General features: G+C 41.0%; 1 protein-coding gene across 3 annotated transcripts in view; it reads right to left on the bottom strand.

Moving 5' to 3' along the window:
- Positions 1 to 383: 383 nt before the first annotated feature.
- Positions 384 to 26752, bottom strand: part of KIF15 (kinesin family member 15) — a gene marked incomplete at its 5' end in the record, with an annotated part of 49616 nt that continues 23247 nt past the window's right edge. Inside the window, 12 exons of one of the 3 annotated variants that reach the window (XM_079302564.1) lie at positions 384 to 1558; positions 8502 to 8648; positions 15489 to 15620; positions 15977 to 16142; positions 19071 to 19108; positions 19743 to 19815; positions 21669 to 21775; positions 22218 to 22382; positions 22553 to 22657; positions 23609 to 23755; positions 25008 to 25130; positions 25976 to 26080. In XM_079302564.1, coding sequence (XP_079158690.1) covers positions 1418 to 1558; positions 8502 to 8648; positions 15489 to 15620; positions 15977 to 16142; positions 19071 to 19108; positions 19743 to 19815; positions 21669 to 21775; positions 22218 to 22382; positions 22553 to 22657; positions 23609 to 23755; positions 25008 to 25130; positions 25976 to 26080 — 1449 coding nt within the window. In that variant the 3' untranslated portion in view covers positions 384 to 1417. Of the gene's footprint in view, positions 1559 to 7953; positions 8160 to 8501; positions 8649 to 13379; positions 15178 to 15488; positions 15621 to 15976; positions 16143 to 19070; positions 19109 to 19742; positions 19816 to 21668; positions 21776 to 22217; positions 22383 to 22552; positions 22658 to 23608; positions 23756 to 25007; positions 25131 to 25975; positions 26081 to 26752 lie in introns of those variants that run through there. The other 2 variants (XM_079302565.1, XM_079302566.1) reach the window with 2 other exon arrangements.

The raw sequence follows: 26752 nt of genomic DNA, 5'->3' as shown, positions 1-26752 counted from the left end.
AGACTTGAGAGCACATGAGGGGAGAGGCAAAGGCTTTGCCCCTCTTGGGACATGGCTGCCAGATGCAGTGAGCTAGAATGGCAGGGAACGGAGCAAATGGCTCTCAGCCTCTTCTGTGAGACCACAGCTCTTCTGATTCAAAGAAGAAAAAGGCACAAACCCAACTCCAGTAGCATTTCCATGCACAAGTCTATTTTACACTTGACACAGTGTAGATCTGTCAGTCATGACAGACTTGACAGGTTCTGGTGTAGACGCTAACAGATATGTGTCCTTAGGTTTTCTGACACATACCACAGCTGTGACTCACCTTCTGTCATTACAACATGACACAGACAACCTGGCAAGCCCAGAGCAAACAAGCAATATCACCAGATGATGCATACATTTATAAGCATAATTTTATTTCTTAATTAGGATTCCAACGGAAGAATTTCCAGGGGAAAAAAAAAGGAGTGGGCAAGGAATGAAGCTGATACCTTACAAATGATGATTCGTGATACATTCACCAAATTGACACCTGAACACTGATGCAAAATTTAGCAGATACCTGGATACCAGTGATCTGGTTGATCACATCACATCACATGAATGAGAATAAGCATCATCCAGAGTTGTAGAAAGAACATGGCTTGAGATACTCCCTTTTACCAAACATTAAAGCAATTGTCAACTTGAGTGGCGATGGGGAATGTGTTGAACATGGACACTCCAAGTGAAAGCAGGCTGCCTGTTGAATTGTCCCAAAATTAGTTTGATCTACACAAAACAGGAATGGTGATTAAAACCCTCTTCTGGGAAAGGTTTAAAGGAAAGAACAGCAACCTTACAGTAATAAACATGTCAGGAATGGGTGAGTAAAAATTCTAGATGTCAGATACAAATGGCAAATTAAAAGGTGTATGTGACTGATAGAAGCAGCTGAATTAATGAAAGCCTCCACAGCCTTACAGGTAGCAGCGGGCATAGAACCATTTCAAGACAGAAAGTCAGGAACAGCAGAGCAGGAGTAACAGCTGCCTTCAGCATCTGATTCTGATTGGTTTTCTATTTTGGTACAAGTCCTTTCATGGAAAAATACTTATGTATGAGCACCTTCCACAACCACCATCTCTACTTTGAGCATTCCCCAAACTGGGAAAGCTCCACAGCCACAGGGTGTGAAGAGGAGGAGTGGTTGACAAGCCTCTGGCCCTGATTTTCACAATACTGACTCAGAGTTGACCAGCTCCCTCTGAGGCTGTCACTCCACCACACCACCACCAGGAAAGATGTGACCAGCGCGATTTTGCAAGTCAGCAGGTGAGCAGTGAGCAGCCTGGTGGCCAATGTGTTCAGAGGCCGGTGGGGACTGGGGATGTTGTCACGAGACAGGTTGGAGAGGGGCAGTATGGCACCGTGACCCCTACAGCAGCTGTCATTTCTTCTTCTCTGCTGGGACCTGCACCAGCTGTGGTGCAGCCGTGTGCAGCAGCATGAGCCCGCAGACCGTCATGGTGAGGCCGACCCACCACAGAGGCGTCCACGTCTCCCCAAAGAGCAATTTTCCCAGGATAGCCTGAAGGAAAAGAGAGACACCAAGCTTTGCTGGGCTGAGCTGCCTCAAGGCCTCTTGTTCTGCCAGAGCTGTGAGGACTTCTGGGAGAGACAGCCCTGGAAAAAACCTGATTGAGGAAACTCCTACTGGGATGACCAACAGGAATGGCTGCTGAAGGAGATGCTGGCAATGACCAACTCCACCACCAGCCTGGAAGCACAGCCATACTGTGGTCCCAAAGCAGGATGTGGAAGATGTGCATGTGCTTTGCTGCCTTCCCAGCACTTCTCAGAAGCCAAATTGTGGGAGTCCAGGGTTTTTCCCTGGCTCCTTTGGGGGTGCAAAACCCCCCCTGGCAGACCCCTCAGAGACCCCTGAGTGCTGCCCAGGAGCTGCAGGGGCTGGATTTGGTCCTTGGGAGAATCTGCCCACATTGAGAGAAGAGACACAGAAAATAATGATGAGTAGAGTGTAAATCAGAATGTTAGAACATAGATAAATAGGTTTTCTTGAATGTTTATGATAAGGGACACGTGGCCAAGATGGAGAATTTGGGGGGTGGACACCTTTTCCTCCTTCTTCTCCATGTCATCCATGTTGGGTGACACGTTGGTACTCTTGGATTGGATGGGGTCAGGGCTGGACCATTTAATAAAATTGTATTGTATTGGTAAAATTTTGTAAACATGTAATACATAGTACTAACTATATAAGATAAGCCCTGCCTTCACCAGGCAGATTCCACCATGGATGCCAGGCTGAGCAGACCACTGCTGGCCAGGCAAAAGGTCCCAGAGATAAGAAATAATAAACAGTCCTTGGGAAAAAAGAAAACCGTCTCCGGCACTCTCTCTTCGGCGGCTTTGGGGAAAACCAGGGTTTGAACCACCTTCGTGTCCCTCTGGGGTGATCTCGGGGAAAAGGAGGAACCCCAGACTGGGACACCTGGCATCCCTGGCTGAGCATTGACATCTGGCATCCCCCTGGCTGGGCAGTGACATCTGACGTCTCTGGATGCACCGCCGCCCACAAAGGTGGGTGCGGACCCCCAGAAGGGCGAGGTCAAGAAGACGCACAGAGATGGAGGAGACCCCCCCCAGGCAGAGACATTTGGCACGGACCCTGGTGGATCCTTGTAGCCTGCAAAGGCAGGTACAGACCCCCAAAAGACAGAGCTTCAGAAGAGGCAAGCTGTTGAAAAGGACTGTGGAGGAGATTTACGGCCCTCTGCTAAGAAAAGCCAAATTCCAGAGGCTAGTCGGAGAGGTGGTGTCCCGGGAAGCCTCACTCCTGTGCACTGCTGGTCAGTATCAGGAACCTCCGAATCGATTTTGGACGAATTGCTTTTGGTTAAGATGGTTCAGAATCAGACACATCATATAATTCCCACCTAGCCATGAGCAGGGGGTGGGAGGTTTATGGCTGCCTTGCTATCAGCAGGCGGAGAAAGCAATTAAAGTTCCTCAGAGACTGGGGAAGGATTCTCACCTAGCTACGAGCTGGGGGAGGGAAGTTTATGACCACCTTGCCAGCAGCAGGTGGTTCAGCAAGGGCCTTGCCATCAGCAAGGCCGGGGAAAAATTAAGTTAGAAATATTTCCAAGTGAGTTACAGGACATACATTTTTACTATTTCATCCCTTCAGAAACCCTGACCCCAGAAGGCGGGAGGGCGCTACAGGCGACTCCCCGGGCGTGGGGGACAGAGGGGAGGGGGACGGGACCACGAAAAAATGCGGGCTCGGTGCCGCAGGGATGTCCAGGGAGGGGCAACCTGCGGGGACTGGGACGCAGAAGGACAGGACCATGCGGGCGGCTCTCAGCCCAAAGGGGGAAGGGAGCGGCAGCCTTCACACTGACCGGGACAAAAACAGGAAAAAAGCGCGTGTTCGGTGCATTTAGCTGCAAGGGATGTCCAGGGAGGGGCAACCTGCGGCAATGGCCGGGACGCAGAAAAGCGAGAATTGTGAAAAGACACAGACAGGCCTTTCTCCAGCTGTCAGAAATGCTGGGGGAGGAGATGAATGCCCTGTTTCAGGGAAACCTGAGTTGTCCACATTAGAACTCACAGATTCTAATGGGGAGAGAAATCTATGCTTTTTAAGTCAAAGGTGAAAAAATTATACAACTCTTAAGCAATTGCAGGCAGCTGCCCGGACAGAGCCGGACAGAGCAAACCCGTCCAGAGCAGCGTGATGTCACAGCCCAGGCTCACCGAGAGAGGGGGGGCAGGCACAGCCACCCTGCTCCAGAGGCTCCAGCAGCACCCCCGCTGCTCCCCCTGTGCCTGCACAGACCCAGTGCTGCAGACGGGAGGGGAATGGGGGATGGAGAGAGGCCAAGAGCTGCTTTTTATCTATACTGTGGAGAACAAACAGAACAAGGGAACAGGACAAGAGAGTCAGTTTTATTTTCAGTTTTTGCATGTTAAACTACAGGTGTTTGTTTTGCATTGTTGTAAAAGAAAAAAAAAAAAAAGATGTTGAAACTTTAAGAATGGTGAAGGTATTTTAATAGTATTAGGTATTTTAATAATTGAAGGTATAATAAGGTATTTTGTATTTTATTTGAATATATATCATCTATATTTAGTGATTTGTTATTGCTCAGATATGAGTGGACATTTATTTAAATGACAACATTGAGTTTTAATTTTCCTATAGTTAATTGTTTTAGAGAAGCCAGTTTATAAGTATTTGCAATATTGTCAATATAAATCAATAGATTTTGAGTTGGATTTTAAAATTTAAATTTAGTTTCTGTATTTAATTGTAAAAACACTGTAATAAGATTGTATGAATTCTATATCACAGAACAATTTTGTTTTCTGTTTCATTGTTTCATTTGAAATCTTTCAACATTTTAAGTAAGTTTTGGAAAGCCCCCAGATGTGTCCTTGAATCAAATGTATGAAGATAATCAGCTAATTTGTGAACTTAATGTTTCTTTTTTTTCCTTTTATTAATTATTTCTTTTATTTTGGCAGGTCTTTTGTGACCTGGCACTTTGCTATCATGGTTTTGAATATTTTGCAGAATTCCAGAAAATTATTTGAGCTTCATTCTCAGAACAGATTTCTAGTGTTATGGTTTTCCTGAGTTGCTATCATAGAAGCACTGCAGTGTCTTGTCATGTTCAAAGTATCTTACCCTAAAGATAAATTTTAGAGAAATGAGTTGCTAGAGGAGTTTGATTCTTTTTGAAATGTTTAATTGTAACTTTGTTGTTAAGAGTTGTGGTTTTTTCTTTAATAAGAAGATGTCAGGGAGTTCTCTTCCAATTAGAGTTTAGGCTCTGGCCAAGCCTTGATTCTAACTGAAAGAGAAATTGTGTAAACCCAGGTGTTTTCTGCATCAAAATAATATTCCAATCGTTTGGATTGACAATTTGACTTATCAATATAACAGCTGAAGCTGACTTTGAAGTGAATTTGATGTTCATTTTCCGGAGATGACCATCTAATTCCTCATTGAATCAAGGTTTGTCAGCTGTCTGCAGACCCTGAGGTGATGACACAGGTTTTTTTTAAATTGATAATTATCTAATCTTGTAAATGTATGCCTGTTGTTTAAAGTATTGTTAATTATTGTATTGTGTTTATTTGCAGAAGATTGCAAACTTTGGATTTGTTTTTTTGTTAGATAATAGTTGAAATAATAGTTGAGGGAAAATTTTCCAGTTTTGATCAAAAGTTTAGAACAGAGAAAGTTGAAAAGCTTTCAAAGTAAGCATTTGGGGGAAGGGTTCTGTTTGTGTCTCCACAGAGAGAGGCGGAGATGGTTGAAGCCTGCAGCAAGATTGGAACACCACAACATATAGCTTCAGTTGTCAAGGAGCAAATGACAGAAGTTCTTCAAGAACAACATGAAAAGGTTTTTGCAAATTTCAAGAAGAAAAAGAATCCATCTAAAGGACAATGCTACGACTGTGGGGTTTTGGACATTTTAGGAAAAATTGTCCTCAATCCACAAAGACTTCCAAGCTACCAGAACTTTGCCCTAGATGTCGCAGAGGAAGACATCTGGCAAGTGAATGTTATTCTCTGACGGATGTGGACAGAAAACCATTGCCACTGCCAAAAAACACGAAGAAAAGTGCAGGACCATCTTGTGCTACGACAGAAATGATGGCAGTGCAGCAAGGAACAGCAACAACACCAGCACAGACAATACAGTTGGGGAATGTCAATCTGACTCCCTCAGCAGGGCGTTAGGGGACGTCCCCTGTGACAGGGATTTGCTGCCACCAGGAACGCAGTACATCCTGTCAGCTTCAAAAGTGACTTGTTTTTTTTTTTGAATGAAGAATCTGCATCTATACGTACAGGATTCAAAGCACCGTGCCGAAAGAGACAAGATTTTTTGATAATAGGCAGAGACCGGTGCAGCAATTTTGGACTGACAATGTATCCTACTGCTGTTTCAGCAGACTGCTTCGAAGAGATGACAATTTTAGCAAGGGCTCTTCGACCCCCATTGACAATTCCACAAAATACTCAACTGGCAAAAGCGATAGCTCTGCCCATCACATCCATTGGAGCATCAAGCAATGCTGGTGATGGGCGAAGGGCATCCACACTACAATGACCATGTCGAAGTACACGCGTTATGATTGAAGTACATAACCCGTGAACAGCCAACTATTACTTGGGACTTGATAGACCATAACAGGAAAACAACCATCACAGGGATGGTGAACACCGGACATGACACTGATTTCATATATTTTCTGACCTCGAGAATGGAACTTGATTGTACCTTTGGACCAAATCACAGGCATTGGAGGAAGTTCTGTATGCCTCCAAAGCAAAAATTCAATAACATTCACAGGACCCGGACAGAAGACAGCTATTACTCATGTAAAAGCCATTCACTGTATGGGGAAGAGATCTCCTTTCACAGTGGAACATGTACCTGACAATGGATTTTTAGCAGGACTCGAAATCAGCACTTCAAAGATTCAAGAAATCGCACCCTGGAAATACCTTGGATGGAAAATCACTGGACAGACAATCAAACCTCAAAAACTAGAAATCAGCTCAAAAGTCAACAATCTCCAAGATCTCCAGCAACTTCTTGGCGAGATCAACTGGATGAGACCGATTTTGGGAATCACGGATGAAGATCTTTCATCTTTGTTCGATCTTCTGAAAGGAGACGACAACATCAAATCTCTCAGGACTCTTATGCCAAAAGAACAAGCAAGCTTGCAAAAAGTTGCAGAGATGATTACAAGACAGACAAGCACACTGATATGTGGACTCTTTACCATTCCATTTAGCAGTGTTGGGAGAAGAAACACAGCTATATGGTTTGATTTTTCAGTGGGACGAACACAAAAAAGACACTATTTTAATTATAGAATGGGTTTTCCTATCTTACAGATTTTCAAGGACAATTCTTACAGATTTAGAAATGACAGCACAAGTGATAATAAAGGGAAGAACAAGGTTGATGACAATGACGGGCAGGGACTTTTCAATGAACAATGCGGCAAGGACCACAGATTTCTACAATACCAATGAATCAAAAAATGGATGAGGCAGCAGCTTGGCCTCAATCTCAACAAGTAATACCTTTGAACAGACAAATTCCTACAGAGACACACAGACCTGCAACAGCAGCTCAAGATACTTTAGTTGATTGGACAAATATTCGAATGGACTTGACAAGAAGCAGAGAATGTCCTGCAATTGGGACTGGTGAAATAGCCATGCCAGTGAATTATGACCCACAAGGACAAAACCAAAGATGGCAAAAATTAAATAATGATTTAGTTAAAAATTTTATTAAGGCAATTAGAGATTATGGACTGGGATCTTCATATTTTAAACAGTTTTTAAAAGGTATTCTCAATGAATATGACTTGACTTCATGTGACATGAAATCTCTTGTGTCATTGATACTGACACACAAGGACTTATGTGGGAGCGCAGATGGAGAAGAGCTTTGGAGGAGCTGTGCAAGAAATACCAAGGTGGTGCTCATGCTAACCTCACCATGGCAGAATTAGCAGGAGACCCTCCTCACAATGATCCAGTACAACAAGCTGCCAAGATTCCAAGGGGAGTGTTGGCAGACATCAAGGAAAAAGGATGTGAACTTCTCTTCAAACAAGATTTAAAAGACTTAAGGACTGACAGTGAAAAATGATTGTTTATATGCTGTTGTATCTTATTTTTTGTCAACTGTATTAGGTGAAAAAGAGGATTTACCAGTGATGCAGCCAAGGGAGAGTGTTTGGGAAAATGTAGCATGGACAGTGGGGTTGGAAACAATTTGTTTGAGGCATTCCAGGCAAAAAAGCCATTTTCAACATGTCTGGTGGGATTGACAGTGAAAGAATGGCCCATTCCGAAGGGCATCCCTTCATGGGTGATGTGAGTTGTGACAACTCCTGTGAATGGATGGCACCAAATCTCCCACTGACTGGGTGTTTATTATTATTGCAATTATTGGACACCACCATGAGCTGTCTGCCAGCCAGAGCACAGAAACAAGGTAGACTCTGCCAAGAGTGAAAAGTAAGGGGAAAAAACCTGTGGGGCAAACACTCTTGCTGTTCCTAGAGGCGAGGCATCTTCACACCCAGCTAGGGTGACTCTGGCTCGTCACAAGTGAGGTGCTGCAAAGGAAAAGCAAAATGAAGCAAAGCTCTAGTTCCAGCTCCCATTGGCAATTAGAAAAGTTCAGCAGACTGTGTTGCTGCTGCAAGGCTACTGCAGCAAACTGCCTTGCTGTTGCAAGGCACCCTTCCTCCTGCACCACACAGGAAAGTTCCACCACCTATGCTATGAACAACTATCAGAGCAGCTGAGGACTGACACAATCATTTCACATCTGCCTCTAACTCTTCCTTCATGGCCAGCAATGCTGGCTGCATGGGGAGATGAGCTACAGCCAGCGTGGGCACTCCCACCTTGCTGTGCTCCTCAAGCTTCAGTATCTGGGGAAGGGGTCTACTCACTGAGGAGATGAAGTTGGAGGCTGTTGTTGTCACAGAGGCAGCAGCCGAGGAGGAGGAGAGTCGTAAGGCTTTTGTGAAGACTGTCCACATCACTGCATTCAACACAAACACCAGGCCAACACAGATGAGGCGAAGCAACACTGGCAGCTGCAGGACAAAACAGAAAACTCTGTGTACTTTCACCCTCCACATATTCATCCTCAATAATTCATGGGCACTTTGGAGCCAAACCTAATGGTGTGGGTGTTTAAAACTGAATTACACCTGGTATTACACGGAGATGAACATATAAAATCACAGAAGGAAATGGAAACGAGGAAACAGCTCTGGACAGACTGTGAGTCTGCCATGTCCTGCTGCATGCCCAGCCTCACACTACAAGCTGAGAAATGCTGGGATAATGCGTAGCAGCTGCCATGCCAGAAGCCAGTCTGTAGAAAGCTTTCCAGCTCACAACATGGTGCCACATGCAATGCCCATAAATGCCCTTTACTGATCACTTTATGTATGGAAAAGGTTCAAATTCAGTCTGACAAACACCAGACATGTCCATGCTGGCAATGTGTGTGCTCCAGAACCCAATTGCTGTGAATGTGAGCCAAGACCTAAGTGGTCCCAAAGCACTTGTCCTTATGAGCTCCCAGGACCTGGCCTGCCCTACTGCTGCAGTGAGGTCAGAACAGGATCTCTAGGAGGAAAGGAAGAACTGAGTGGCTTCATGTCTTGTTTTGCACACTACTGGAGAGCAAAGAGGTTTACTGAGGTGGTCTCTGCTCTAGCACTTAGTAGCAATAAAACCAATTCTGAATTTAAGGCCCTCAAGAAAGAACTCCATCCTCAGACAACCTGACCAGATGTGTAACTGCCTCAGTCTGAAAAAAGAGCACAATTGCACCTGAAAAGCCAGCACCATCCATAGTGTCCCCCATCTCTTCCTACTTTAAGCAGCTGAAGCCATCTCCCCAGCCCCTGGGTACCATGTAGTTGACGAGAAGACACCAAGGCAGATCACAGGCAGGCAGATCACAACTCTCACAAACAATGACAAGTGAAAGCAAAGCTTTTTCTAAGCCCATAACAATCACACCTTCATAGCCTGTCACCTTTCAGTCCACGGTGGGATCCATCTTGAGGCAGAGAGATATGGAGGTTTGAAGTCACCAAGTACAGCTCAGAGGTACCTGCCCTGTGGGAATGGCTGCAGTGTCCTCCTGCCAGCTGCCCAAATCAGTGGGGGTCCACCAACTGTGTCCTGCTCCCACTCAGAAGAAATTACTAATGGAGAGAAGTGGGGGAGCTCATAGTTTTCTGAAAGTGATATGGCAAGTACAAAATCAAAAGGAAAACAATGTAAAGCAAATCCATGCATGATGGCTGGCACATGCTAATCCCACTCCAGTGAGGGATGCTGCAGGTGTGGCAGCATTTTGCCCCCACTTGAGGCAAAGGTCTCACACTTCTGCAACTGATCAGGGCAACAGTAAAGATTCAGAATGATTCCCACCAGTGAATCCCTTTGCTTTCCCACTTACACCCTGGCAAACCCTGTGTGGATGGGTAAGAGACACAATCATGTCCAGCTACTACAATTCCTCAGAGGAAGAAAACTTCTGCTGTGTTAGGGCTCACCACAGAATGGGGTTTGCCTCCCAGTTTCACCCTCTGCCTGTATGACCTGGCAGTTCTACTTTCCTCGGTGAGTTATGTACATCCACACACCTATAGTGAGTAAGCAGACTTGGGAGTAGGGATGAGAGGAAAAAACAATCCTCTCTGTTTCACCTAACTTCAGTGTATTTCTGGATCAGAAAGAGACCACGCTGCTGAGATAAAAAAAAAAGCCTTTAAGAAATCTTGTTACTGCTTTCAACCATTAGCCCAAGGGTGTAAAGGGATGGAGCTCAGGCTCTCCTCCAAGGTCCACTCGGATATGACAAGAGGCAACAAGTGAAGTTTGAAACAATGAAATCTATTATGAGGAAAAGCAAAGATAATCAAGCACTGGAATAGAGGTCATGGGCTCTCCAACCTGCTAAGAATTTAAAACCTAACTGGAGAAGGTGATGTGTAAGCAAAGGTTGGACTCAAGACCTCCAGACATCTTGCCAAACTTGAGCTAGTCTGAGACTACTAGTGGTGAAGCAAAGCTGGTTCCCACCATCACAGCAACCATGCCACCTTCAAAAGTGAGCTGGAACCCATGGCTTCTTCTGATCTCCTAATGCAGAGCCAGAAAAATCAGCTGCATGTGGCACATGCCCAGAAGGAAAGCTTGTCAGAGAAAGGTCAAGTTCCTCTATGCCCAGGGTAGCAGAGTGGTCATTGCAATGGTATGCAGACAGAGAGATAGGAACATCCCCATGTGTTCCCCACAAGGAAGGAGGGAGGAAAATTCCTCCCCTGCCAAGGGCTCAGCTGAGCCACCCCAATGAGTCAAGGATTACTGTTCTGATTGCTTTTCTAAGCAAAGATTAATTTCAGTGTACATTTCAGATAATCCAGAATCACTCCTGAAGTGGCAGAAGTAATTTTAGATGAAGATTGGCAAGGGAGCGGAGAAAGCAAAGAACTTTTGTTCAAGTGCAATGACCCTTCCTGGTCAGGTCACTCTCAGGCTGGGCCACCCCAACACATCCTTCTGGCTAGGAAATCCATCCCTGTCGTGCTGTTGAGTATCCTGCTACCCTGCATCATCAGCTCTTAGAAGTGCCAGTACAGTTTTTGCTGATGTGTTCCATGCTGCGCAAGCGATGGCTGCTATTACACTTATTTTGGGATTTCTGTAGCTCCAACATAAAACTCCTTGAATCTCTGTCACCTCGTGGATGCTCTGCAAAAATGCCTTTGCCACATGTGTGCACTGAAATATTTATGGATCTACAGTCCTGGCAATTTAAGCTACTAGGAAGCTACTAGGAAGATTATGGCATTTACATAAAACTTAGCTAGTTTTACAGCTAAGTTGATTAATTTAATCATTGTCACCGGGAATAGACTTGAAAACTGAAAGAAACCAATCTGCCCAGAAAAAAGAAACAGTCACGGAATCACAGCATGGCTGAGGTTGAAAGGGATCTCCAAAGTTCTGATGTAACCTCATCATTTCAGCAGATTGCACAGGTCCATGCCTGGACAGTAATGTGAGTATCTCCAAGGATGGAGACCCTACCACATCCCTGGGCAACCTGGGCCAGTGCCTGGTCACCCTCACGGTGAAAAGGTGTTTTTGGATGTTCAGACAGAAATGCCTGCGTCAGCACGTGCCCTTGGCCTCTGGTCCCATTACTGGGCATCACAGGAGTGAGCCCAGCTCCATCCTTTGTGTGCCCTCCCTGAAGGTATTTCTATACATGGAAAAGATCCCCCTGAACCTTCTCTTTCCCAGGAAGAGAAGTCCCAGCTTTTTCAGCTTCTCTTCACAAAAAAGATGCTCCGATCCCTTAATCACCTTTATGAGCCTTTGCTGGACTCTCCAGTAGTTCCATCTATTTTTTGCAGTGGAGAGCTCAGAACTGAACCCAGAACTCCAGGTGTGGCCTCACTGGGGCTGAGTAGAGGGGAGGAGGAATAATCTCTCCTTCTGGCAACACTTCACACCAATGACACTATACTTTGTCATAGCAAATTCAAAAAAAGGAAGCACCAACCTCCCCCCTGCCCCCAAACAAATGGGCAATATTTTTATAAATTTCAACACAGAAAAATACTCAGAAAATATGCTGTCAGCATTTTCAGTAATTCCATGCTCTGCCACTCTCTCAGTATAGAGCAGAATTTGGGCTCCTTTGGGCAGAGTGAAGAGTACCAGGATTTTTTTTTTCTTCCTTCTGAGATATCAGAATTAATCAACAGGATTGGCAGGTACTGATTTTTTGCCTTTTTAACCCTCTCTAATAATAAATTTTTTTAAATTTTTTTTCTTTTATTTTATTTTTCCCCTGGTGCAGGACTAGATTTGTTTCATATCTACTTTCCTTTGTGGGTTCCCGTTAGGATTTCAAACCCAAATGTACATTTGCCGTGTGAGTAACAACCTACGTCTAAATCAATCTCCCCAAAGTGCTTTTAGGACACATGCACAACCTCGTGTCCATCTGCACCTCTGCCGCGGCTGTGCCAGGGGTGATTCCTGGAGGTAAGGACACTGTCTCTGAGGTGAAGGGCCAGCAGTCCCACGCAACCTCAAGCACACGGAGGTTTGTGAAATACGACCGAGATCATCACCCACGAACACCCAGAGAAGCACATGGAAATCAAGGGCTCCACCTCTCTGCTCTAGCCAGGGCCGAGCAAAGATAAAATAAAAGGCAGAAGGGCGCTGCTATAGCAAAACGGGCTGAGAACAAGCACTTGATGCTTAATCATGCTAACATCCTGCTTTAAAGTAACACTGCTGCAGAAGGACCGCAAATGGGCTCCCAGAGTGGGGCTTGGTTCGGGCCACTCCCGTACCGCGCTCGTTCTCCTCACCCCCGGCAGCCTCGCTGCGCTCTCCCCGCTGTTTACCAGCACCGCGCATTAGTCAGCCCGGCAGGGCTGGGCTCCCTGAGGTGACTCACGGCTCCGCTCCCCGAGACCGCCCCCCTTTCCCTGCAAATCCCAGGAAGCGCCGGAGGCAGAGCCAGCGCGCTCCTTCCCCTCCACCGCCGCGACGATCAATCATCGAGTGCCGCCCTGCGGGGCAGCACCTGCCTCCTTCCTTCCTTACCGGGCCGCCCAGCGCCAGCTTCGCCGCGGCGGCCGCCGCCGCCCCCAAGCTCCCCGCGGCCGCAGCTGTGGCCGCCGCCCGCATGGCCCTCACGGCTCTCCCGTCACGGCTCGGCCCAGCCCGGCTCAGCCCGGCCCGGCTCTCCTCTCACGGCCCGGCCCGCGCAGCGCCAGCGCCGCCCCGCGCACGGGCGGGCGCACCCAGGAAGGGCACGTGGGCCGTGTTCGCTTATGTACAAAGGCTTTATTGAAACAAACAGGAAAGCATGCAGCCAGGGCACAACGCTGCTCCTGCTGTGGCCACGTACCACGCAGAAAAAGTGTAGCACGTGAAAACAGTCCAGAAACAGACAGGAAAGGAACACTTGTAAACCGAGGACATGGCAGTCACAAATAAAAGCACCCTTGACGAAGCCCACTGGGCCTGCGTGCTCATCCTCCGTGCTAGTTCCGACCTCTTCTTCTACCCCAACAACTCTTCCTTTAAGGCCAGCTTTCTATTTCTATACTTCACATCACATCTAAAGTTGGAGCAAATTGGCAACTTAAAAATTTATAGATAAGGTGATAGAATTTCTTCTTCCCCTCAGCCAAGTAATGTACCCTTTACCAGACACATCTTTCCTCTTTATTCCCTTTTGCCCCAGCGCTTGTGGTCAAAACTAGTATTGTATGAATTAGCCAGAAAACAGAACGATAGGATTAGTGGCACTAAAAAAAACTTAGTTCGCTATTGCTATGGAAATGAACATTTTGTGTTCCACTAACAAACATTTCAGTTATTTGTAATAAATCTTTAAGTGTGATTAAATGAACTTAAGCTGTACTCCTAAAATATTCTGCATATTTTCACAGCTTCTTTCCTAGCATTTTTCACTTCTTTGATAAGAAAATGGTTGCAAATTACTTAGAATTTCCTACAGTGCTACTACAGAAGCACTATATACTCTATACTAACAGAAAAAAGGTTTGAAGAGCACTTTCTTTTCAAATAATGAAAGAACAGAAACAAAAAATGTATTTATAGTACTATTTACAAGCCTGTTACTAAATTCACATTTACACTTTATTGAACAAAGTTCAATATGAAAATTATTTTTAAGCAACTCAGGGAAATCATCCTATGTTTAATTAAAGAAATAAACACAAAGGAATTGTGCTTTTTGAATTTTGGCTCTGATGGAATGTTGCATTTCAGAAGAGGTAGCTGTGGCTGTTACAGGCTCAGTGAAAATCTTAAGGATTTTTCCAGTTTAACTTTCTCAGGCTCAACTAGGGTTTTTTCCCAAGCTAGAGACCTTTCTCTAATGTAAACATAAGAGAAAGAATTATAACAAAAGATAAACACCTGTTGGATCCATGAGAAAGCCTGGGACAAGAGGTGTTTCCTTCTCTGACCAATGAATCTTTTCAATTTTGTTTTGCACTAACTCTTTTATTTAAAGCCATGGTTTTCTTCAAAAAAAGCTCTTTCTAGCACCATGCAACAGAGTGCCAATGTTACTGTGTCCTCTTGCAGATGGTAACCTTATACAGTAACAGGTAGGAACCTGAATAAAAGCACATAAGGAGACAAAAATCCAAGTGTCTTCCCAGTGAGAAAGCTTTTCCTTGGCAAGGCACAAAAGTTCCAAGGAAGTATCTACCCAGCACCTATACAAAATCAGTTTTTTAAACTGAAAAATTACAAAAAGGTGTTAAAATGTCATTGAAAGCTGCCCACAGAGCTGGAATAACAATCTTCACTTAGAGTTATTACCAGCAAAACATCTACAAACTAAAATACTTGATTATTCCAGAACCACAGCAAATGTCAAATTTGATAGTAGACTTTTGCTTATTCTGTACACTTTAAACATATGGCTCTGCAGTTTTATATGGGTCATTACAGCTGATCATAGTGTCTACAAATGTTACATTTTTTTGATTCTTTCAAAAAAGCATTTTCAACTCGTAGTTTTTCAGTTTCCTGCAAAACAGAGAAAAAAAACATGAGTACAATATGGAAATTAGCCTCACTTTAAAAAAAAAAAATTTACAGAAGCAGTATCTAGAGTTATTCAAGTGTTTTATGCACTAAATACTTGAGGAAATAAAATGGACATCCTTGTCTGAGGTCTGTGAGGAGACACACCAGCCATGAGGTACTCAGCTGCATAAAATCAAAGGTATCTCTGTTCCTCTCCAACAGAAGAGCAGGAAATGTAGTTTTCATTTTCAAAGCTTAACTCTTTCCTATGTCAGCCCATTACTTCATCTGTAATCTACTCTGCAACTTACCTCTGTAAGTTTAGCATTATCTTTCTTCAGTCTCACGAGATACTGAATCTTCTGGTTTAGGTTTTGATGACCAAGTAACTTCCCATTCTCCTCAGCAAGTGAGTCAACTTGCTTCTTCAGCAATTCTATTTCCTGTAATAATAAATACATTGTATACCTCTTAGCAGTAGACTCTCCTTCTCTTTTCAGAAGCAATAGCTTCTAAGAGCTATTAACATACTAACATTAAAGTTTGTTTTAACATATGATGCAAGAGTTGGTTCATTCAGGAAATACATGTTTGTCTTATGTCTCCTCACTGTGTTAGATCCTTCTGAAGGGCAAAAAAAGAGCACCATTTGATTTGTACTACTAAGTGATTTCTATATCCAGCTTTCACTAATGCTGAGAATATCAAAAATACAACTAAACTGCAGAACAAAACAGTTGTACATCTGCTAAATAAGATTCTGCTGTGAAAATAACAAAAACAATTATGTATATGTAACCTTTTCAAACTTGTGTCTTTCTTCATATGCTTCCTCCAGTTTTGATCTAATTTCCTCTTTCTCATTAAATGCTTTGAGTTCCAAAGTCCTTGTTCGTTCCATCTCCAGAGTAATTTCATGGCAGATATTCTCTTGGATTCTCAGGATATTTTTGGTCTCTTCTAATCTGCCAATATAAAATAATCATAAAACATTAAAAACCAACATAAAATGTCATACAACTGAATTATTAAGTCAGTCTTGGACATGGAGGTGTAAGGGAAATTAATCCACAAACACCAGAAGTTTATGTCCAAAAAGGAGACAGAGGAGTCCTTTTTGCTTTATTCGAATAAAGGGAGAGGCCATGGGGCATTCCCCTGGGATCTCTCGAATTTTTGGAGGATGCAGCCTCCCTTCCAGGCCGCTTTTTCCCTCTCTCTTTCCCCATTGGCTGAGGTACTCGAGAGGCACAGACTTCCCGGAACGCCTGACACCTGACATTCCCCTCTAATGTATAACCCTCCCTTTTAATTTTTAATTCTTGTAGAATTCAGTTTTCCCCCTCCCCGTTACTTCTTTCATCTTCTGTTACCCAATTTTATTTACCAGCAAACCTACAGTTTGTTTGTAAAGGCAAATCTCTTTTTCCATTCATCAATCAGTGTAATCCCTCCCATTGTTTCTTTTATCTCTAGGTGCTAACTTTACCTACCAACAGATTTACAATTTGTTTGTAAAGACAAATGTAACATTCCTCTCAGAGGGAAGCTCCTTTAAAGGCATTATTTTGAGATTCTGTACTTCCCTTAGAATTTAGTGCTAAAGAAAGGAAAAATTTCATTCTGTTTCACATTTCTTGTGTTTGATACTGTTGGAGTCAGTGAGTTGGGGGTCTCCGAATTCTTCAGAGTGCAGGGATTGAATTAAAGCCTGAGAATGGATTGAAGTATATTAAGCCACTCACACATAAGGTAGAGGTGCAAGTTTAAGTTTTAGAATAAGTAAATAAGTCAGTAAGTTTTAGTATGAGCTCTAATGCTTTTAAGTAAGTAAAAGGTTTAGATACCAAAGTAGAAGTGCGATTTCTAGAGAAGGCTGAAAAACATAATGTTTTCAGCAGAGGCTCCAGGACTGTAGCTGTGGACAGTGCTTAGATGCAATAGAGCTATAGTAAGAATATTGCTCACACTTTTCAGACAGAACAAGATAGGTTGTATGCACAATCTATATGTAACCTGATGTGTTAACAAACTAGAATTCTAATAGGTTAAGGAGCGGTGGTCTGAGTTTGTGTCTTAGCTTGTTGGGAAGATTTTACATAAGAGTATGTATTGGGAAGAGTTGGTGCTTTTTGTTATTGCTATTCTGCTTTTCCTGCCATTGCTTTTCTTTTTACTTTGCTCACTGTCATCAGTCAACACCCAAGAAGAAGACAGGAGCTGCCGCAGCAAGATCAGCTTCCCAGGACCTTTGACAAGAGCAGCTTCTACTTCTGTTTGGGACATTATACCAAAACTTAGTATGGACTTTGATGTCAGTGACTGTGCCTTTTGAGACTGATGTGCTTCTGCAATCAATAACCTTTTAGCAACTATCAGCTGCTTCGCTCATTTAAAATAGCCCGAAAAAGTTGGTGCCTGGAGCACCGGCTTCAATAACCTCACAGATACTGTACTATCAACTAGGCAGTGTTTTGGAGCTGCTCTTCCCTTTCAGAGCTGTGCTGTTTACAATGCAGGATATACAACTCCACCCATGATTGAAAGCAGAAGCTTCACCTACAAGAACACTTTGCATTAATTCACCTAAGGAATGTAAGTTTTCCAGCTAAACTCAGCTGCTCTACAGGTTTTCTCTAAAAAGTTTTGTTTGTTTGTGGCTTTTCCCCCCAACAGCCTCATTGCTCAGAAACATCTCTGAGCAGTTTGGATGGCCTGAGTCTGTTTGGTTGGCCTGGTAACAGAATGAGTACCACTTGAGATAGAATTAAAACATTTTCAGCAGATGAGGTCACAGGATGTTAAACTATGCCATCAATCCTAGCAGCCTGTCTACTGTTTCTATGAACTTGAATTCTGTAATTTTGCAGATCAATTCAAATATTGCATACATTAAATTATTGTCATCAGTTTTGTTTTATTAAGTGTGGTGTTTAAGACCTGCTCTGTGAACAGTATTCATTTGCTGCATTTGCCAAGACATTTTCTTGATGAGAAAAGAATTTTGTCCATTATTTGCTTGTATGATGCATTGTAGCACTGCTACAGAGTGCATTTTGGAGACCAGACAGGAATGCCAGATCAGTGCATCAAATAGCGAAATAGTGTCTAATTTCCAGACTAGGGTTTCTGTAAAATTTAATGGAAACTACTTTTGAAATGACTGTGTGCATAAGAACTATCTCCCTCCTTGAAAGAAGTTACTTAAATAGAAAGAATTCCATCAAATGAAAATAACTCACAAGTTAGGGGATTCAGCCATAATAAATCCTGAAGCAATACAGATTAGGAAAAGAAAAGCAGGACAGACATTTTCAAACTAATTTTTATCTACTGATTCAGTATTTTCTTTCTTTGCTATTATCCATCCAAGGTACAAAACACTTGGAATTTTGAGGACTACTTGCCCAATAGTGCGAACAATTTAGAAATCCTCTAATAATAAAAATTTTTCATTTTTAAAGCTGAACCACAGAAATTTAAACAAATAACATAAACCCCAAATAATTACATTATGTATAAAATTATGAAACATTTGCAGCATGAATAAAGAAATTAACAGTATTTCAATTTAATTTGAAAAGTAATGCAGTTACAATTCACTGCATATAAATAACTTTAAAAATTTAACAACATCCCTTCCGATTTAGGTTTTTATGGTTCTACCAAATAAAGCATTGTTCTGCTATAATGTTATGTAGCAATAGGTGCTACTACCACCTACTGATGAGAAAGAGTAGGAACTCCACGTATCTTGCAGAAGTGTAAACACTTCCAAACTATGTCATTTGTGATTTGAGATCTTGGACTGCTATTGCTTCAACATATCTATTTTTCTGTCATTAATTAGTTTAATACTAGTTTCCAGTCCAATGAACAATAGTTTGACTTACTCTGCTTTGATTTTCAGCATTTCTTCCACTGCTCTTTTCTGTAAAAGTTCAAAAACATTAGATGCAGTCTTAATGTTTAATAAACTCACACACACACACATATATATATATATGTTTAAAAATGTCACTTAATTGATGCAACATATCTCATTCTAGATCATCCTACTACCTAAGTAGTTCATATCTCTACTACTCACTTTAAGTTCCTCTCTTTGCTGTAGGCACTTATTTCCCATTTCATGCCAGCCCAGCTGACCTACAGCAGTGTCTGTCTGCCCACTCACAAAGGGCAGAGCTCTATCAGGGGGCTCTTCTGTCTGGGACATCCATGCAAGACTCTGCAGTGGCATTAACTTCCCTTTGACAAAGCCCTGACATTAGCAAGTGACACAATCTTCACTTTCCAACTCTGAGGATGAGTCAGATTTAGCAATCTGAATCTGTTTTTGCTAATTGTGCAATCTGACACCCTGTTTATTGGTGTCAGGCCAAGATAGAAATCCTAAGAGCTAAGTGTCAGGCTCTGTGCCTGTTAGAATTCACTAGAAATTGGTGTTTGTTCTGCTGCCATGAAAACAAAACAAAAAAAAAAACCAAAACAAACCAACAAGAAAAAAAATCACATTAATAATTCACAGCAGGTCAACAGCAACTGACAGGAGGATAATATACCTTGGCAAGTCGCTCTTCAGCAATCTCTTCCTCTTTCTCCTTAAGGTACTGGACATCAGGATGTTTCTGATCACTGGGAAATTCAAGAATGAGAAAAAACGTTTCTCACTAAGAGAGGAAACCAGTTGTAAAAAAATGTTACCCAGATTAAAGCAGTAAATTGTATGCAGTTGTTTTCACATGTGTTTGTACTCAAAACATTGAGCATCATGAAACTCTGGAAGGGTTTAAACTTCTAAACACAGTTTCTTCCATCAGAGTATTAATGCTTTAATGGAAACAATTATACATGTAATAAATATGCAGCCATTTGTTAGACAGCTGCACCAATTTTGGCTGGGGTAGAATTAATAATTTTCACAGAGGCCATTACAAGGCTGCGTTTTGGTTTTGCGCTGAGCACAGGGTTGATAATGTAGAGATCCTTTTGTTGCTGAGCAGGGCTTGCACAGAGCCAAGGCCTTTTCTGCTTTCCATACTGCCACACTGGCCAGGAAGTTGGGGGTGCATGGGAGGTGGGAGGGGACACAGCTGGGACTGGTGACCCAGACTGACCTAAGGGACACAGACCATGGCATCATGCTCAGTGTATAATAAAGTGGGGGGGAAAGGAAGAAGAGGGAATTTTTGGAGTGATGGTGTTTGTCTTCCCAAGTCACTGTTGTGTGTAATGGGGCCCTGCTGTCCCCAAGATGGCTGAACACCTGCCTGTCCATGGGAAGCACTGAATGAATCCCTTGTTTTACTTTGCTTGTATGTGTGCATGACTTTCACTTTTCCTATTAAACTGCCCTTATCTCAACCCACAAGTTTTCAGGGTTTTTCTCTCCCGACTCTCTCCCTGATCCCTGGGGGAGTGAGTGAGTGGCTGGGTGGGGCTTTGCTACGGGTTGGGGTTAAACCACAAGAGCAGCTTTGGAATGGAGGTACATATTTCATTAGTTCACAGTGTTCATGTGTATGGAGACTGCAGAAAGTCTTCCTACAAGATCACTGCTCAGTGGTCTTTCCAAGGTAAAAGCTTCTTGTATTCAAAAGACTTCACTAATTTTTGTTATTTTTTAATCAAAATGACATTGGATGGAAAACAGAAAACACACAATTAAAATAACTCAAAACCCAACTTCATCCTTGCAGTGTACCATATGGAAAATATTAACTGGTTAATAAGTTTTATAATTGCATCAAATTACAATAAAAACACTATTTTCAGTAACTTAAAATCTTGTGAACAGATCAAGTAGGCTACTGAACAACGTTGTTGCTTCTAAGACTTTCTGCTTAGTTTGCAACAGATATTTGAAACTGTGTTGTGAATTGGAGTAGAAATCACATGCTAACAACATTGGTCACATTGCCATGGATCACTGCATTCTTTGGCTTTTTTTTTTTCACAGTTTATATAGGTTTTCTAGACAATTTTTCCATAAAAAAGCATTACTTTTATGTTCCTCGCTGGATTCCTGACTTGGGACTTTGGGATACAATTTAAATATCCACTAAGAACCCCCTGCTCCTTTTAGTTGATAAGAGTTGTAGTTTGAATAGATCAAAGGTTAATTGTATATTGGAGGCTTTAAAATTTCATTTGTGTCTCTATACTGGAACTTGTGTTGCATTCATTTGGATGTTCCTTATCTACTGGATCCATAACTACACAAGTGACATGGCAATATATAATACCCAGGAATTACTATGCTTATAATGATTTTACATTCTGTTTCCATTCCCTTTATAAAACTTTGTTGCATTTAAGAACTTGTGATTTAAGGGCCATAAAGTTTACAAGCCAGTAAATCATCTTCATAGAAAAGTTTGAGTAAATCTCTAACTAAGGAAAAAATGTAAGACTGTATTTCAAATAAAACCTGTACACTTTATCTGAATTATTTCAAGAGAGATTTTTTGTGTTGTATTTTACTTTACCTGTTTTTGCCTGGTCTCTGAGCTTCTACAAGGCTCTGTAAACTCCTGTTGTTCTCTGTCAATATCTGCATTTCCAGATGCAAGTTCTCCAACTCATTTAATTGTTCCTAAACAAGTGAAATTCAAAACATTTTATTTGAAGATCAAATTGCAGTTCCTGTTTTCATTTCCAGTTGAACAAGTTTTTGAGTAAAATAGCAGACAAAAATTATTTATCAGAAAACAAGCATGGTTCTCTGGCAAATATCTGCATCACCCTTCCATCTATAGTCACATTAGAAACTATTGAGAACTGTTTCAGCAGTAAAAATGAAGTTAACATTTGACATTCATGAACACAAAACAGCATAGTCCTTGCGAAAATGAGGTTTCTAGAGATCTCAAGCAAATTGTCTCCACTTGTTCCCAGCGTAGGTAAAGGGAAAAACCAAAAACTGCCTTCCTGCTTTAATGGACATACTAACTAAGCAGAGCTTATTAAAAAACCTGAAATCTGCAGCCCATCTATTTTGACCTTACAAACTGCCAGCAGATATTAACTCATAGTACCTTCAGCCTTAGAATTTCATCATTTTTTGCTCTTCGTTCTTCATTCAGTTCATGCACAAGGTGCTCCAGATTTATTGCAGACGCCCTTCTATCAGCTATTTCTTGCTCATGAGTTTCCAAAAGCTTGGCCAAATTCACATCAAAATTAGGAGGAGTTTGTGGACACTGGCAAGTAAAAAAAAACAAACCACACAAACTATTAGTAAAGGACTGTTTTCCCTATGTATGGATTACATGTTTTAATACTGCACTGGAGACATAAATTAATAAATTCCTGGCAGACAAATCATCAGTAATTGCAAACTATGTGAATATGTTTCTCTCAAGTGCCATACCTGAGGAAATGTTACTGAAGATGCATCCACAAAGCAATCTATTTGCTTCATTTTCAGTTCATATTCATCCTTCCTGTTTTCCAGTTCCTCAGTCATTTTGCCCAACTATTAGAAATATATTAAGAATTAAAGTAGCTCATAGTACACACAAAATAGGAAACAAAACAGCACTCAGATCTCTATTTTGAGCAAGCTTAAGTACATCGCAAATTATTTTAGATTAACAAATACTTCACTTTCATAACTCCTCTATATTTAGTCATTCACTGTTAAACTTTCAATAGCTGCATGCAACAAGCATTTTTGAAAGCATCTATACATTTAACAACTTGGTAGTTCATCTGAATTTTTTTCTTGTAAGTATTTGATTTTCTTGCCTTGCTTATAGAATCTACCTTTCAAAAGGTGTGCTAACACAGAAAAAAATTATTATGAACTTAGTTGGCAAACATTACTGGTCAAAATATTATCTGATACATAGATTTTAGTGGTATAGATTTGATCAGTTTCCCCAAGAGAATATGCTAACTTGACAAAAGAACTCCTCTTTCAAAAAAACAATTTAGACAACACAAATACATTACTTAGCGTTATGATAGTTGTGACAACTAGAGCTAAAATTTGAACAAAGGTTTAATATAACTATTCAATCTGCAGCAGCTCCAAACCACTGCATATTTTATAGAGCTCAACAGTTATCTCTACTGCATAATGATACTGTTCGTGGATAAACATTAAGCAGAGGAAAAAGTAATCCCCTAGGTTACACTGCTGATAACCTGAGGTTGTTCTGCTCTTATAAGTACTGATAATTTTAGTCTGCTATCATAATAAACATTTTTGTGAACTCCAGACAACATTTGCAAAACATTAGAAGTTACCTAATTTTTGTTCAGAAGTTTTTTAACTATTGCTTTCCTTTTAGAAGAAAGAGCATTTCTCTTCACCAAAAATACTATGTACCAGATGCTCCAAAATGACAAGTGGAAACTTTTTCAGAAGCTACAATTGACCACAGCTCCCTCTCAATGAGCTAACTGTGAAAATTTGTTTTACCTGCTCCCTGAGTTCCTGGATTACAGCTTCTTTCTTTGCTATGTCTTCCTGGGCACACTGGAGCAATGCATCATGTTTCTTGGAGGCCTCTGTCAGACTTGTCAGCTGATCAGCAGTATGACGCAATTCTTCACACAGAAGGTCCCTCTATTTTAAGTTGTTGGATGAGTAAAAAAAGAAATGTCAAAGATATTGCTTGTTATGGGTTGATGGAATTAATCACTATTTAAAAAATAATATGTATTTAAAAATATACAGTTCTCTAAATAAGAAATGAGAAAAGAATGTACAGATTTTAATCCACACCAAAGTGATTCCAGCTTTTTAGTGCACTGATATTCTACAGATACCTTTGGATTTATTCCAGGATCTATAGTCCCACCCTATCTGATGGGGCATCATACCTAAACCAGATGTGTTAACACATAAGGAGAAACTTTACTTAGCATTTTAAATGCCACCTCAGATCAGTTCTTCTTGTCCAGCCAAGAAAGCATGATGAAATTAGTAACTGAAGTATAAACTAAAGGAGAAACACTATAATTTTATCAGGAGCCAGATACACCCAAGGATAATATGGAAACAGGAACTGGCACTTCAGTAAAATAAGCCAAAAAACTTCAAAGTGATCCATTTGCCAGACAACTCAGCTTTAGTTTTCAGAATGTCACTTTTAGATATGATTATTAATGAACATAGTCTGTTTATTTTAAAACAGATTTCCATTATGTTTAAAGCCCTTTCAGAAATGCACACCTCCCTGGATGACTTTATTGGTGCTGTATGATTGGACTAGCAAATCTAGTCACACAGGTGATCTTGTAGAAATCACATGTAAGGAGGTGCTAGTGTTTTTGACTGATGGACATGTTCAACAAATAATGGTGACAGCAGTAATAGAAAAGATAGAGTTAAAGAAAGATACAATATTAAAAAGTAAGCCCACATTTAAATCAAATATGTGCCCTAGATCTGTTTCCAGCAGGTGGAGCTTTTAGTTAAAATTATGAGTAAAGAAAAGATATTACTGAATATAGTGCAGTGAGGGAAGAGACACTGTAGAGATATAATATATTCTTCTACCTATTTTAATTTCTCAGCTGCATCATCTGAAGCTGCCATTAAATTAATCTGATGATTCCTTAGTGGCCTTAACAAAATTAAACCAGGCTCTTAGCATAGGCTTTTATGAAGTAACTTATAAAATATTCATGTCAAGTAACGTGATAATTTAACAGAATTTGTCAGGTATCTCATGAAAAATTCTTTTAAGGACAGCCTAACTAGCTATAGTTTGAACTAAAATGAGGTTAAGTTTTACATGAGCATTTTAAGCAAACCACATCCACTTGGTCTGGTTCAACAAATAATCATAATACACCAATATTAATGTTTTTACCTCAATGTTATCAGCTATTTCTCTTCCTTCCAAGGCTTCCTTCAGTTCTTCAATCTTCTTTTCCTGATCTTCTATGATTCTCTTACTTTCCTCTTTTGCAGCCAGAACAACATTATACTTGTACTACAAAAAGCATTCAATTAAATTTTAAATATTTTAGAATAACACATTATCAGGTAAAGCTGGCAAACAGAAGACAAATAAATGTACATCCCAAATCTTATGATGACAACTACATTTAGAAATTAGTGTCAATGACTAAAACTATAATGATATTTTTTACTTGCTAAATTATACAAACTATTTGTAGAGACTAGTTGCCAGAATGATACAAAAAGATTATTAACAAGAATTAGCCATCACAATACGTATTACCCCCTAAAACCATCATTAAAGAGATAGCCAGTCATATATAGAAACCTGTCTCATCAACATTTTTCTATAGAACCTTTTAAATTTATAGTTCACAAATAATATATTATGTAAATATTGTTGGTTGCTCTATAAGTTTGCTAGACCTATTTTAATAAAGCAGAGGCATCATATTTATTCATAGTTATTCAAACACACAGTTTTAGTTCTTTATACTTGTTTTCAGATATAGAAGATAGTAATACCAGCAACATAAAAATTCACTCAATCAAAAATGCATTTACAATCCAGCTTCAACTGTTGAGGTCTTAAATTGCCAATTTCTGAGAAAATCTAAATGTGACTGTCAGCTGAGTGGAGTTTATAGGATGTGAATAGGTCCCTTTAGAGACACAGCTTTTTACCCACCATGTCGAGGTGGCTCAGTTTTTGAGACAGCCTTAGGCATAAAATGTTCAGAAGATTTCAACATGTCAAAACAAAGAAGTTTCCTTCTAAAACACTACAGCAAGTTACACTGAGACCCATGATAAGACATGTCATTACCTCCCATTTCTACAGAACAATACCATGTCCTTCAAAATGACAGAACATACATTTATATCCTCGAGCTCTCTTGTCAGCCCATCTATGGACTCAGTTTTATGATTAATTGAAGACCTCAGCTCCTGGATCTGTCTCATCAAGTCAGTTACAACTTCCTGCAACATTAAAAAAAAAAAAAAAAAATCCTCATAAAATACATATAAAATCCATATAATGTATCACTGGACAATTTTTTTTGGTATGCAATTTATCAATCCTAAACTTCAATCAGTCAGGTGAAAATGTGTCCTCAAACTGCATATGTAAAGAATTAACAGAAAATTTGTTGCTAAATCACTGGCTTTTGTTCTAAGCACTCAATGCACTAAATAATCTGTGTGTACATTATAAGAGAAAACCAGCCTGTTGATTTAGCGTTAGGCTGTTATGAGTTACTAACACAGAACAGAACCACTGTAATTTAAGGATATGTTTGTTTTTAATGGATAAAGGCACATTCAAGAAACACCATTGCACTGACAATACCACATGACTCTGACCTCATGCATGTCAGATCTTTGGGTTTATGATGGAAAAAGAAATACTTACCATTGCATCACACCAGGCAGTAAATGCACCTTGAGATTTCTTATTCCTGTTTTACAGACAGCACATAGGCTTGCACTAGGAGCACTCAGACTATTTAAGCTTTCACACTGCAATAGTCTTTACTAAAAGAAGTGCTTTTATTTTATTAATAAAGATAATGTGTCACACAGTCACATTCTTACAACACCCTTCTTACCTTTTCCATCTGCCCATTACAACAGAGCCCTGACTAGAGACTC

Source organism: Erithacus rubecula (assembly GCF_903797595.1).
Source record: "Erithacus rubecula genome assembly, chromosome: 3".
In the NCBI taxonomy this organism is placed as follows: Eukaryota; Metazoa; Chordata; class Aves; order Passeriformes; family Muscicapidae; genus Erithacus; species Erithacus rubecula.
Note: the sequence above shows the minus strand (reverse complement) of the source record. Positions and strands in the feature narration are given on the sequence as shown.